This window comes from Leucopleurus acutus (assembly GCF_964270905.1).
Source record: "Leucopleurus acutus genome assembly, chromosome: 5".
NCBI classification, from domain to species: domain Eukaryota; kingdom Metazoa; phylum Chordata; class Mammalia; order Artiodactyla; family Delphinidae; genus Leucopleurus; species Leucopleurus acutus.
Window position 1 is genome coordinate 83,718,274 of NC_139147.1, and position 12,444 is coordinate 83,730,717.

At 40.5% G+C, this 12,444-nt stretch overlaps 1 protein-coding gene across 1 annotated transcript in view; it reads right to left on the reverse strand.

The window, feature by feature from the left end:
* The window catches only part of YEATS2 (YEATS domain containing 2), a 109,248-nt gene that overhangs the window by 20,351 nt on the left and 76,453 nt on the right, over nucleotides 1-12,444 (reverse strand). The window contains exons 17-22 of the mRNA XM_082840147.1: nucleotides 8,959-9,217; nucleotides 6,649-6,810; nucleotides 4,549-4,700; nucleotides 3,627-3,785; nucleotides 1,789-1,965; nucleotides 532-718 (exon numbers count right to left, since the gene is read on the reverse strand). Coding sequence (XP_082696273.1) covers nucleotides 532-718; nucleotides 1,789-1,965; nucleotides 3,627-3,785; nucleotides 4,549-4,700; nucleotides 6,649-6,810; nucleotides 8,959-9,217 — 1,096 coding nt within the window. The remainder of the gene's footprint in view (nucleotides 1-531; nucleotides 719-1,788; nucleotides 1,966-3,626; nucleotides 3,786-4,548; nucleotides 4,701-6,648; nucleotides 6,811-8,958; nucleotides 9,218-12,444) is intronic.

Below are 12,444 nucleotides of genomic sequence, written 5' to 3' on the forward strand. Positions count from 1 at the left end.
CGCATCTAGAGCTCGTGCTCCGCAACAAGAGAAGTCACCGCAATGAGAAGCCTGCACACCACAACGAAGAGTAGCCCCCACTTGCCGCAACTAGAGAAAGCCCGTGCACAGCAACGAAGACCCAACACAGCCAAAAATAAATTAATTTATTAAAAAAAAAATCATGTCTTGGAGTCAACAATGCTAATTTAATTTTATATACTTTGTTTATGAAAGCAAAAAGAGATGTATGATGTTTTACCATGAGCTCCATGCAAAACTGCTGACAAATACCCAGAAGAGTTCCAGATGGCTAATGTTTTATTATATCAGTTAAGAATTGTTATTCAATCCATAAAAACATTTCAGACTTGAAAATTTACACCTGGATTTTAAATAAGAGTAATTCATCTAAAAGGCAGCTATATGGAAAATGCTGCCGAATTAATGATTTTTAACAATTTATTATTAAAAACTGTTATTATGTAAGACCTTCCACAAATACTCTAGCCCAAAGAAGGGAGCGAGAAATAATATTATGGTACAACTGACCTGATACTGTGGCCTTTCCAGAGATGGGGTTTGGTGTGGACACCAGGGACGTAGCACTGATGACAGAGGAGGTAGCAGCCTTGCAGGGTCCCATGGTGGCTGGGCTCACACACACTTGTTGCTGCCCAGAAGTTTTCATTACAGAAGTCATAGTAGATGATGAACTGGGAGCTGTTCCTTCCGACTGCTAACCCACAGGACCAGAAATAATAGATATTAAGAAGAAAGTACTATAACTTAGAACAGTGACTGCCATGTAGCATACCCAATAAATACTAGCTATTAGCGGGCTTCCCTGGTGGCGCAGTGGTTGAGAGTCCATCTGCCGATGCAGGGGACACGGGTTCGTGCCTCGGTCTGGGAAGATCCTACATGCCGCAGAGCGGCTGGGCCCGTGAGCCATGGCCGCTAAGCCTGCGCGTCCGGAGCCTGTGCTCCGCAACGGGAGAGGCCACAACAGTGAGAGGGCCGCGTACCGCAAAAAAAAAAAAAAAAAAAATTAGCTATTAGCTACCTATTCAATGTCATGCCATTTAAAAAGACTGCTTCTCTAGTTTGGTGGTTCCTACACTTTCAGATTTCACGGACCAGGAAATTTTTTAAATTTTAAAGCAAGGAAGTATCATAGGATTACCACATTAAAAAAATTCACCACTTATTATATCACTTTATAAAAGGATATTTCAATACCCCCCCCATAAGAGGACAAAATCTCAGAATGTAAAAGTGGAACAATATGAGCTTTATTAAAAACTCACTACAGGGCTTCCCTGGTGGTGCAGTGGTTAAGAATCCGCCTGCCAATACAGGGGACATGGGTTCAAGCCCTGGTTCGGGAAGATCCCACATGCCGTGAGCAACTAAGCCCGTGCGCCACAACTACTGAGCCTGTGCTCTAGAGCCCATGGAGCCACAACTACTGGCCCGCATGCTGCAATTACTGAAGCCCAGTTGCCTAGAGCCTGTGCTCTGCAACAAGAGAAGCCACTGCAATGAGAAGCCCGTGCACCGCAACGAAGAGTAGCCCCCGCTCGCCGCAACTAGAGAAAGCCCAAGAGCAGCAACGAAGACACAATGCAGCCAAAAATAAATAAATAAAATAAATAAATAAAAATAAAATGGTGAATTTTATGGTATGTGAATTATATTTGAATTTTTAAAGAAGTAATATGGCCCAATAGTGTGCCTGATGAATATCTTACATTTTTACTGCTTTTATGCTTCATTATGGTTTTCCACTATCATGCTACTTCTCACCTGTTGCGCAGGACCATTTGCTGAGAGGGCTACAGCTGGGGAACTGGCAGTTGTAATAACTCCTCCTGCTACCCTCAGCATTGTGGTTCCAGGCTTTGAGAGTTGTGAGGTGGCTGGCACAGACTTCAATGTGCTATCAGATATTTTCATTAGAGATGCCTGTGCCCCCGGGGCCGCCTGCAGAAATAAAATGGATTGGAGTAATAAGTTACCCTGGTTAATAGGCACAATTTAATCCTTACCTACATACACCCCCCCCCAAATACTGCATCCCCAAGAAAGTCTTGCTAATTAAAACTATATGAAGGGGACTTCCCCAGTGGAACAGTGGTTAAGAATTTGCCTGCTAATGCAGGGGACACGGGTTTGAGCCCTGGTCCAGGAAGATCCCACATGCCGCAGAGCAACTAAGCCCGTGTGCCACAACTACCAAGCCTACATGCCACAACTACTGAAACCCGCACACCTAGAGCCTGTGCTCTGCAACGAGAAGCCACTGCAATGAGAAGCCCGTGCACCGCAAAAAAGAGTAGCCCCCGCCTGCTGCAACTAGAGAAAGCCCGCGCACAGCAACAAAGACCCAACACAGCCAAAAATAAAGAAAAATAACAAAAATCAAGAATAATCAATACACACACGGGGAAATCTCAGAAACATTCTGTTCAACAATAGAAGCTAACATAAAAGACTATATACTATATAATTTTGTTGATATGAAGTTCAAGAACAGGCAAAAGCTAATCTATGGGGCTTCCATGGTGGCGCAGTGGTTGAGAATCCGCCTGCCGATGCAGGGGACACGGGTTCGATCCCTGGTCTGGGAAGATCCCACATGCCGCGGAGCGGCTTGGCCCGTGAGCCATGGCCGCTGAGCTTGCGCTCCGCAATGGGAGAGGCCACAACAGTGAGAAGCTCGCGTACCACACACACACACACAAAAAAAAACAAACCAGACAGAAATTACAATGAAAACTACTGACCAATATCCCTTGCAAAAATTCAAATTCAATTCAACAATACATTAAAAGAGGATAACGTATCACAACCAAGTAGGGTTTATTCTAGGAACGCAGGGTTGGTTTAACATTTGAACAATCAATGTAATTCACCTTATTAACAAACTAAAAAAGAAAAACCATAGGATCCTCTCAATAGACACTGTAAAAGCATTTGACAAAAATCCAATATCATTTCATGCTTTGAGAACTGCTGATTCATTCAGTCATTAAAAGTGCATTATTTGTTGATATCCACACTGTCTATATCCTTCTACACTTTGTTTCATTTGGTAAGTTTTTGAGATTTAGCTATAGATGATTATGATATCCCTCGCCCAGTTAAAATTCTCTGTCATTGTTCTTCCAGCTATGCTAAAGACGCTGTAGAAACATACACCAAACTCCCTATAGCATTTACTTACGATATGGATATCGTGGCTGAAATCACCTATAACACTATTCAGAATCTCCTATATGAAGTCCCTCCAGAGAAATTTTAGAATGAAGTGTCTAGAAAATCTTTGTTTCTTCTAAGAAAATATTGTGTGGTTATTTTTTTTCCTCTCACAAATAGTGTGAATTTTATAACTTATCATTGTTCTCATTTTGCTTTGGCAAATTTTATTAAATATACAGGACATTACTGTTTGCATATCTAAACAACTCTCTGGTCTTATCTTCTCATTCTACTTATATTTTCCCAAATCTTATGATTTTATTCTTATTTTTCTATACTATTTTATTGCTTATTTTCTTAGGTAACGATAATTTCTTTGTGGAAAGAGACAAGCTGTAAATATTTGTGTGTGTGTGTGTGTGTGTGTGTGTGTGTATATTTACCTGGGTAAACAAAGTGGTTTTTTGTCCAGAGATGACTTTTAACGTTTGCTGTCCTTGTGCAGAGGATGTGCTGACTCCCAGTGTTCCTTGCACCACTGACCCCGTAGTCAGCTGTTTTCCAGATGTCTGGGGTGATGGCTGGCCAACTAAAAACGTGCCCTAAATTACAAACAAATAAAGACCTGATCAGTAATTTGTTAAGTTCAAATGCCTTGCTCTGATTCTTTAAATCACAAGGTCCCATGTTATAAGCGACAATGCTACCCTTCAATTCTACAACTCATCAAAATGATGAAAAAGAATCGCTCTGCCCTCAGTGTCACTACTAACAGTTATCCCCACTTCTCAAACTTTGCACTGGAGTTACAGAGCAGGCTGTGGGAAGCTCAAGTTTTACAATCTAGTCCCCTCATAGCTGGATTTAATCCTTCAGACTGATAACTATCTACTCTCACTAAGAACATCTAGAACCAAAATTCCATTCCCTTCCTTAGAGAGGAGCCAAGACCAGCGACAAGGGGAAAGAAAGGAGGCAGAAGCCTGTTCCTAATCTTGAATCCAATGGAACTCCAAACCATAACTTGATACTATCTCTCTGGTTACGTCTAGGAGAAAATTTTCAACTGCACATTAATACTATTCCAAATCCACGAGAGGCAACAGCATAGCAAAAATCTTTCAGAAAGATCTGGGTTTAAATCCAAAACCTACCACTAGGCTTAGCGGAGAGATCTTAGATAAGTTACGTAGGTCCACTCGCTTTTCTCTCAAAACAAAGCAAACCCAAAATAATACAGATTTATAACATGACTAAAATGTTAGTATTGACGCCTGATTCCAGAGCCGTAAAGGTAAATCCACTATAATTAAAGGCAGTCATTAAATAAATGATTTAAAAGATACCAGTCACAAATGAGCAGACCTGAGGGGTTTGCTTGAGGATGTAAGATGTGTACGTCAGGTGCTGGGATATCCCTCCAGGGCCGGCAGGGCTCTGGGCTCCTCCTGTTCCTCCTCCACTGCCACTGCCACTGCCACCACCACCGCTACTGGCAGCTGAGCCAGACTGGAGGTCTGAAAACACAACCAATGACAAAGTATTAAGAGAAGGCTTAAGAGAAAAAACAGATGAGCCCAGAGAGATGTTTCCCTTAGGGCTCCACTCCTTCCCTTTCCTTCTTTCCTCCTTTTTTTTTTGTAATATACAAGTTTGTGACAAGAGTGCGAACTTTCTAACGCTGAAGACTGAAATATATTTATGTTTGACTGAATGATGGTCGACTAGTTCAGCTCTGAGTACTGTACTACAATGAAGAACTTATCTTTGCAAGTGTTTTAGCTTAGTTGTGAGAGATTGAGAGTCAGATACATTTTCTAACCAAGTGTTTTTAACCAACACTTAAATGTGTTCAGAGAAGTGCTCCCAAACTTTCTGGCATCTGATTCAATTTCAGTGAACCTGCTGGAATTTAGTGTAATTTTGCAATACTCTCTCTTTTCCATCTCCCCCCCTGCTCCGGAAAAAAACAAGACTTTCTTCATATTTATAACGACTCCAGGTCTTTTTTGCTTTTCAAATTCCACTTTAAAGCCTTCGTACCCTTTTTACTTCCCTTTTGGTGACATTACATATGTAAACTACACTCTAAGTAGCTCTCTGGATGAATTTTGGAAGACTTACATTGTCTTTCTCTTACATATCTAAATTTTTGATACACCACTACTTAGGTATGAGGAAAAAACACCAGGGTAAGAGTGGAAATCATCCATTACAGTCAGTAAACAAAATGGCTGACTAGCTTTTGAAACTGAGTCCCCCTAAAACCAAATTCCCCTGCTGAGTTTATGATTAATCTCTCTATCCAAAACTTTATTCCCTTTCTTGTCCCCTCTGACCTCAATTCTGTGCTAATTGAACATTAATCAACCAGAGTCAGATGACTAAACCTGCCGCTGTTAACAACATCATTAATGTACTAAAAGTGCTGTTGTAGATAACATCGCTAAGGTAAAAACTCAGATTGTTTCCCTAGGGCAAGATGAGCTAACAGACCCCCAAGCCATGGACCACCTGGCCAGAGAAATGTAAACCAGAGACATCCTGACACCCAGAACTATGATTAAGAAACATCACAAGATGATGATTAACCCCAGCTTCCCTGTTCCTCCCCTTTAAAAACCCTGAACTCAAAGACCAAGTTGGAGTGGATCTGAGACTTGTTTCCCACTCCCTTGCTTGGTGCCCTGCAATTAACACTAACTTTGCTGCAAACTCCCACTGTCAGAAATGGTTTTCTGTACCACGGGCACACGAGCTCTTGCTTGATTACAATTACAACACTGCACTTTGGCAAGTGACTAATTTCAAATGAACCTAACTGCTGTACCAACTATACTTCTGACTCAGATGGAAATAATTCCTCTTACCCTTTCCTTTGCAACACTACCCAAATTGTTTTTCTCTATATGTCAAAGCAAAAGTTTATATAAGCCTAGATAAACCACCTAATTTCCTTGGGGCTTTACACCTTACACACTAAGGCTGAGCCTGTATTTCTCTTGCCATCTCCAAACCTAGCAAACTTAAGACGCACATCTAAATAATGGCAAGCAGAGACACTTGATTCCAATCCTATTCCCATCCCCTTCAAAATAAAAACAGGCTTCCAGCAATCTTCTCAGGTGCCACCAGTTTTCAGATACCACTGACAGGAAGAAGTCTTCTTTATTTCCAGCTCACATATACAGCTTTCTCCCAACACAGGCTCAGTAGCCATACCTCTTCACTGTAATTTGTTCCCAAACCCAGACTCTGAGCAGATAAATCCAAGACAACAGTGTCACCTCCTAAGACTATGATTATTTAAACCCACTTCTAGTTAAAATGTGTGCATGTTTTAAATCCATTTGAGCAAACAGAGCTATGAAAATGCTTCCTGAAACAGGTAAGAACTGCCCCTCAGGTGGACGAGATGAACGTACCCAGAGACCCAAGAACCAAATGATTTAATGATGGACTAACTAGAATTGTTGGTAGCCCGCAGGATGGCTCCTTGAGGGATCAGCAGCAGTTTTCCTTTTCCTGAAGGGTTCTTGCTGTTCGTTGTAAGGTAGAGTTTAGTGCCAGGAGGCAAATTTGCCAAGTTGGCCAAATTAGTGGCTGGCAGCTGCAATGTCGCCATTACTAAAATGGTGAAGGGAATAGAGGGAAAAAAAGAAAGAGGAAAAACATTAAGATAAATTGGAACTGAGGGCAATGCTATCTCTAAAATTAAAACATACACAGAGTAATAAAATACTTATTCAAAAACACGAACAAACAATAAACTCTACAGTTTGCTTCCTAGATGCACAGTGCTTTAAAGGCTGACATTTTTCATTATGTTGCTAATTAAAATATTTACATACTAGAAGAGCCTTCTACAAACTATAAAGAAATTTATATCTGTATACAGAGTGACCATATGTCCTGGTTTGCCCAAAGCCGTTACAATTTATACCTATGTCCCACTATAATTAATAGTGACTCTTAACTCTCAGAAGTACTGTTGTTTAGACAGTCAGTAAAATAACCACCCTCTCTATGGATGAACACACATTTGCTTCTCATTTGTTTAAAGCCCCTTTACAGTCAATTTCTAGTAACGATGAATCTACTGATTTGAAACAAGACTTCTAGTCTCCCTCACTTTCTAAGAACTAAAAAATGCTACAGTCAACAACTGGCACATACACTATGAAACTATAATTCATCTTTTAAAAGTCTCACCTATGTCAAACAGCTTCCACTAACCCCTTAGAATTTACTTCTCGATGCACATGGCTGTGATACCTCTAAACATGAAAACTTTCTGCGGTTACTTTGTATTTGAATCTCCAGGAACTGAAGCCTACAGGACCATGTGAGTCCCACAGGGAAAGGACTCTCAGCCTCCTGCCACCTGCTAGAGTAGTCCCTCTCAGGACCACTTCACTGTGCAAAGCTTTGGGAGGCAGGAACCCTGGAAGCTGCACCCAATATCAGGGACTGATATTAAACTGAGGGCCATCCCTCTTCATTATGACCAGAACTAATCTCATCTTACACCACTGTGCATCGCAGCCACGCCAGGACTGCAGACCTCTCTGCCACCCGCACCCGGAGTCCCATCTCCACACGGCTCACGGTCCCTGATCTGAACCATCTCCTCATGCTTTCTTCCTTCCCTGACTCTTTCACCAGGCACCCCACTCCAGGAATTCCTGCTGTGATCACTATACCCTCTAGAACATCAACCTCCTTGAACATTATCTCTTTTTGTGGTAATTAAACTCATCAGTCCTCTGAAGATAAGACTTCCCCAGAAATCCCCTAGCTACGGGCTGTTTTCTGTCTTACCTCAATATCAGAGGGCTAGGACCAGGAAAGGAACATTTTTGCTCTCCAGTTAGACTTTCAGACCATTATCACGGCTCATGCCAGAGGGGGAGAAAAAAAAGCCCTGCCTCTTTTGAGGCTCCTACTTAGCTATTCCATCTCCCTCTCTTTTCTGCTCTCATTTACTGAACTCCCAAGTCACTTCCCCTCATTAGCTGAAGGCGGACTCCAGACTCAAAGTATTGTGCTCTGTGCTAAAGGCTCATTCTCAGTGACAACACTATAGATGACTTATTTAATTCTCTGCCTTCTCAGTGCTGTATCTTCCAAACTCCAAAGGTCACTTCTTCTGGCCCATCTCAAACACTCATTTTTAATGCCACAAAAGAACTTTGTCATCAGCAGCAATTCTTCACCTCTGAAATCTTTATTTTGGACCTCCACTACCCTCCCAACTCACTGCTACCATTCTTTAGCCTCATCAAGACCTTTAAAAATTAGTAAATATCAAATACCTGAGGTATATTTCTTCATGCACTCACAGAAACAAACACTAAGGACTAAAACACATTCAAAGTATTTAAACTTTTGTTTAGTAGAGAATGCCTTAGTCAAGTATCTCAAAATGCTGCTGGCAAATGACCATACCAAGACTGTAAGTCTGAAATAGAACGCAACGTGGAAATAAGGACAAATGAGAATTATTCTTCAGACTTGAGAGCAGTATCAAGAAACACCTTCTATTTTTACTATTCTTGCTCATACCCACACATGCACACACACAACTTAGAGCAAAAGCCTTACAGGCCTCTATGTAAAATGTTACATGAAAAAGATTAACATGTTTTTATATACTCCTTAAAACATCAACATCCTAGGTTTTTCTAGAGAGAACCAAATAGCAAATAAAATCACTAGCACAGAGCGTTTTGGAAGGGGCTGCTGCTGAAAGGGCCCCCGATTAGTATCAGTTACCTGAACCCTGGGATCCACTCTTCTGAGGGCCAGCAGCAGTGACCTGAGCCTTGGTTAAGGCTTGCATCGGCTGAGCGACAATGGTTCCTCCACCTCCACTCACAATTGCCTTGGCAACTCCTTGGGTCACAACTTGCTTTGGACCAACTGCTTTGGCGACAGACGAGCTGGCCTTGGCTACGAGGATCTGGCCACCACTGATTGCCACTGCCTGCTTCACTGCCGAAGGTAGGGTAGACCCAACTGGAACCCCAACAACCTGTTCAAAACAGAGGAGAACCCAGCAGTGCTTCTTCTCATAGTCCCGTGAGGGGTCTTAAAGCAGCACAGACACTCTGTTCCAGCAAACAACAAAAGCAAACTCCTAGATAACAACACACGGAGTCTAATTCAATCATCTAGGAATTCTACCTATGATGTGAACAGCAGTATTTCTCAGTCTGGATTTTATTACAATAAAATGTTACAGCTTTTGTCTTAACCCCAGCTACTATCTATAACCTATTTTAATTATAAAAAGTAATATGTGTGTTTTTTTTAAAAAAAAAACACAGGAAATACAGAGATATAAAGAAAAAAACTCTACTCATCAGAAATAATCTCTTAATTTTTTTTTTTTTTTTTTTTTGCGGTACACAGGCCTCTCACTGTTGTGGCCTGTCCCGTTGCAGAGCACAGGCTCCAGACGCGCAGGCGAAGCGGCCATGGCTCACGGGCCCAGCCGCTCCGCGGCATGTGGGATCTTCCCGGACCGGGGCACGAACCCGTGTCCCCTGCATCGACAGGCAGACTCTCAACCACTGTGCCACCAGGGAAGCCCTCTTAATATTTTTAATGTAGTATTTACTTCTGATTCTTTTAAATGTACATTTTGAAACCAAGATTAGGATACATATAGTTTTATAATTTTTAAATTTAACATCATGTTACAACCATTTCCACTGTTATTTTTCAAAAACATTTTGAGATGACCAAAAAATAATGTATTAGAATAGATATACCATAATCTAAGTATTTCACTACTGTGCGACTATTTAGATAATTTTAAATTTCACATTATGAAAAAACTGCAATAAACATTCTCATATATGAACTATAAACTCCACTACATACTTTTAAATATCACCTCTTCAGTAACCCCTTCTGTGTTATCCCCATCTGAAGCAATATTTCTCCATCACTAGAACATCTAACAATTCATGTCATTTATTATATGGTATAACATGTGACACCTCTTCCAACTTATTTTTTTTAAAAAGTTATCTTTTTCGGGCTTCCCTGGTGGCGCACTGGTTGAGAGTCCTCCTGCCGATGCAGGGGACACGGGTTCGTGCCCCGGTCCGGGAAGATCCCACATGCCGTGGAGCAGCTGGGCCCGTGAGCCATGGCCACTGGGCCTGCGCATCCAGAGCCTGTGCTCCGCAACGGGGGAGGCCACAACAGTGAGAGGCCCGCGTACTGCCAAAAAAAAAAGAAGTTATCTTTTTTTATACTTTCTAATCTTTCCTTTTCTTAAAGGTAGACATTTCATTAAAAAAGAAAAAGTGTAAGCTAGAAAAACGTTTAATTCAATTAAAAAAAAAAAAGATCCCAGCACCCAAAGAAAGTTAGAAGTACCTAGTTCTAAAAATACCATAAATTTTTTCAAGTAAAAGAATACTTCAGAGTTCTTTTAAAACAAGGTCAATAGTACAATGTTCAATTAGAAGAAACAACTTAATTAATGGAAAATTGGGGCAGTGTTTCACACTCCCTAATTCTTTATTTCATAAAAAGAACTTCTCACCAGAAACTAGATAAAAAGACTTTTACATTCTTTTTTAAGAATGGAAAAGATCTGTCTTCTAAAGGCAAAAAAGATAAAGAAGAAAGTACTTTTCAACCATCAGATTGGAGGGGAAAATTTTAAAGCCTGATAATACCAAGAATTGGCTAGAGGATATGTGGAAACAGGAACTTTTGTTCACTGCTGGTAGAAAGGTAAATTTGTACAGCCACTCCAGAGAAGTACTAGGATATCTACTAAAATTGAAAATTCACCCTCTACTGGTAGGGATATATCCCAGAGAAATCTTAGACATGTGCTCAAGGGAACATACACAGAAAGTCGAAGGTAGCATTATTTGTAATTACAAAAAATTGTAAGTAATCTTAATGTCTACAAAATGAAATATGCTTAATGTCTATAGATAGAGGAATGGATAAAATGTGGTATAAGACAGACTGACGGAATAGCATTCATTAGTTACAATGAATGAACTGGAACTATATATATACCAACATCAACAGACTTTGCAAGTACAAATATTGAGTGAAAGGGGAGTTGCAGAAAAATATGAGTATAAATTTTTATGTAAATCTTCAAAATTCACAACACTACATGTTACTTACGGCTATTACGTATGTAATAAAAAGTATGGACTGTCAAGCTACACATCCAAATTCATGACTGTTGTTTTGGGGAAGAACAAAGTGGACTACAACTTTATCAGTCATATTTTATTTGGAGAAAAAAATGTTGAATTAAATATGAACATGTTAATTCACAGTGGAGGATATGTGGATATTGATTATATTATTCTCTGTATTTACTGAAATTTTAGAATCTTCCCAAATTAAAAAATAATAGCATTACTTAAGGTAGAACAAAATGTCAAACCATATAACAACTGATGAATGGGATTTTTAAGTTAAATAATCACTAAATCATACATGGTTCCTTTTCAAAGAATGTGAATATAGTAAAATAGACTTGTCATGTGCTTGGACAATATGGCTGATGTAAAGGAAATGGTCCCCTAATCAATTGTTATAAACCAGTGTATCACAGAGGAAAGAGTATAGGTTTTTATAAGCAGTCAGACCTGCTTTCCCAGTTTTGTTCCATCAGTTAGTAGCTGCACAGTTGTTTAACCTCTTTGAGTTTTAGCTTTGGATATCTCATCTATAAAATACCTCATAAGATCATGAGGCATAAATGAAAATAAGTTTATAAAGTGCCTAGCCAGCATGATGTACACAGTAAATGACAGCTGCAGCCAGCACAACACTTGTTACTATGAACTGAAGACTGGTGATCTATGAGACTATGTAGAGACTCAGGACAGAAAGCCAAAGGATAAACACCTGTCACTATCTTCAGCATTTGGCCAGGGCAGAGGACCTTGATCTTAAGGTTCACTTAATCAAACAGAAATCAAAATATATAGATAACAGCTCGTATCTGCTTTAAAATATTCTAGGAGGAGAAGCTCAGCAAAATGCTGGTAACTGCTGAAATGGAATAATGGGCATGTAGGATTCATTAAAATAGTCTCTGCACTTTTATGTACGTTTAAGGAAGGAGGGAAAGAAAGGAAGAAACAAAACAATCAAAGAGGGCTTCCCTGGTGGCGCAGTGGTTGGGAGTCCGCCTGCCGATGCAGGGGACGTGGGTTCGTGCCCCGGTCTGGGAGGATCCCACATGCCATGGAGCGGCTGGGCCCG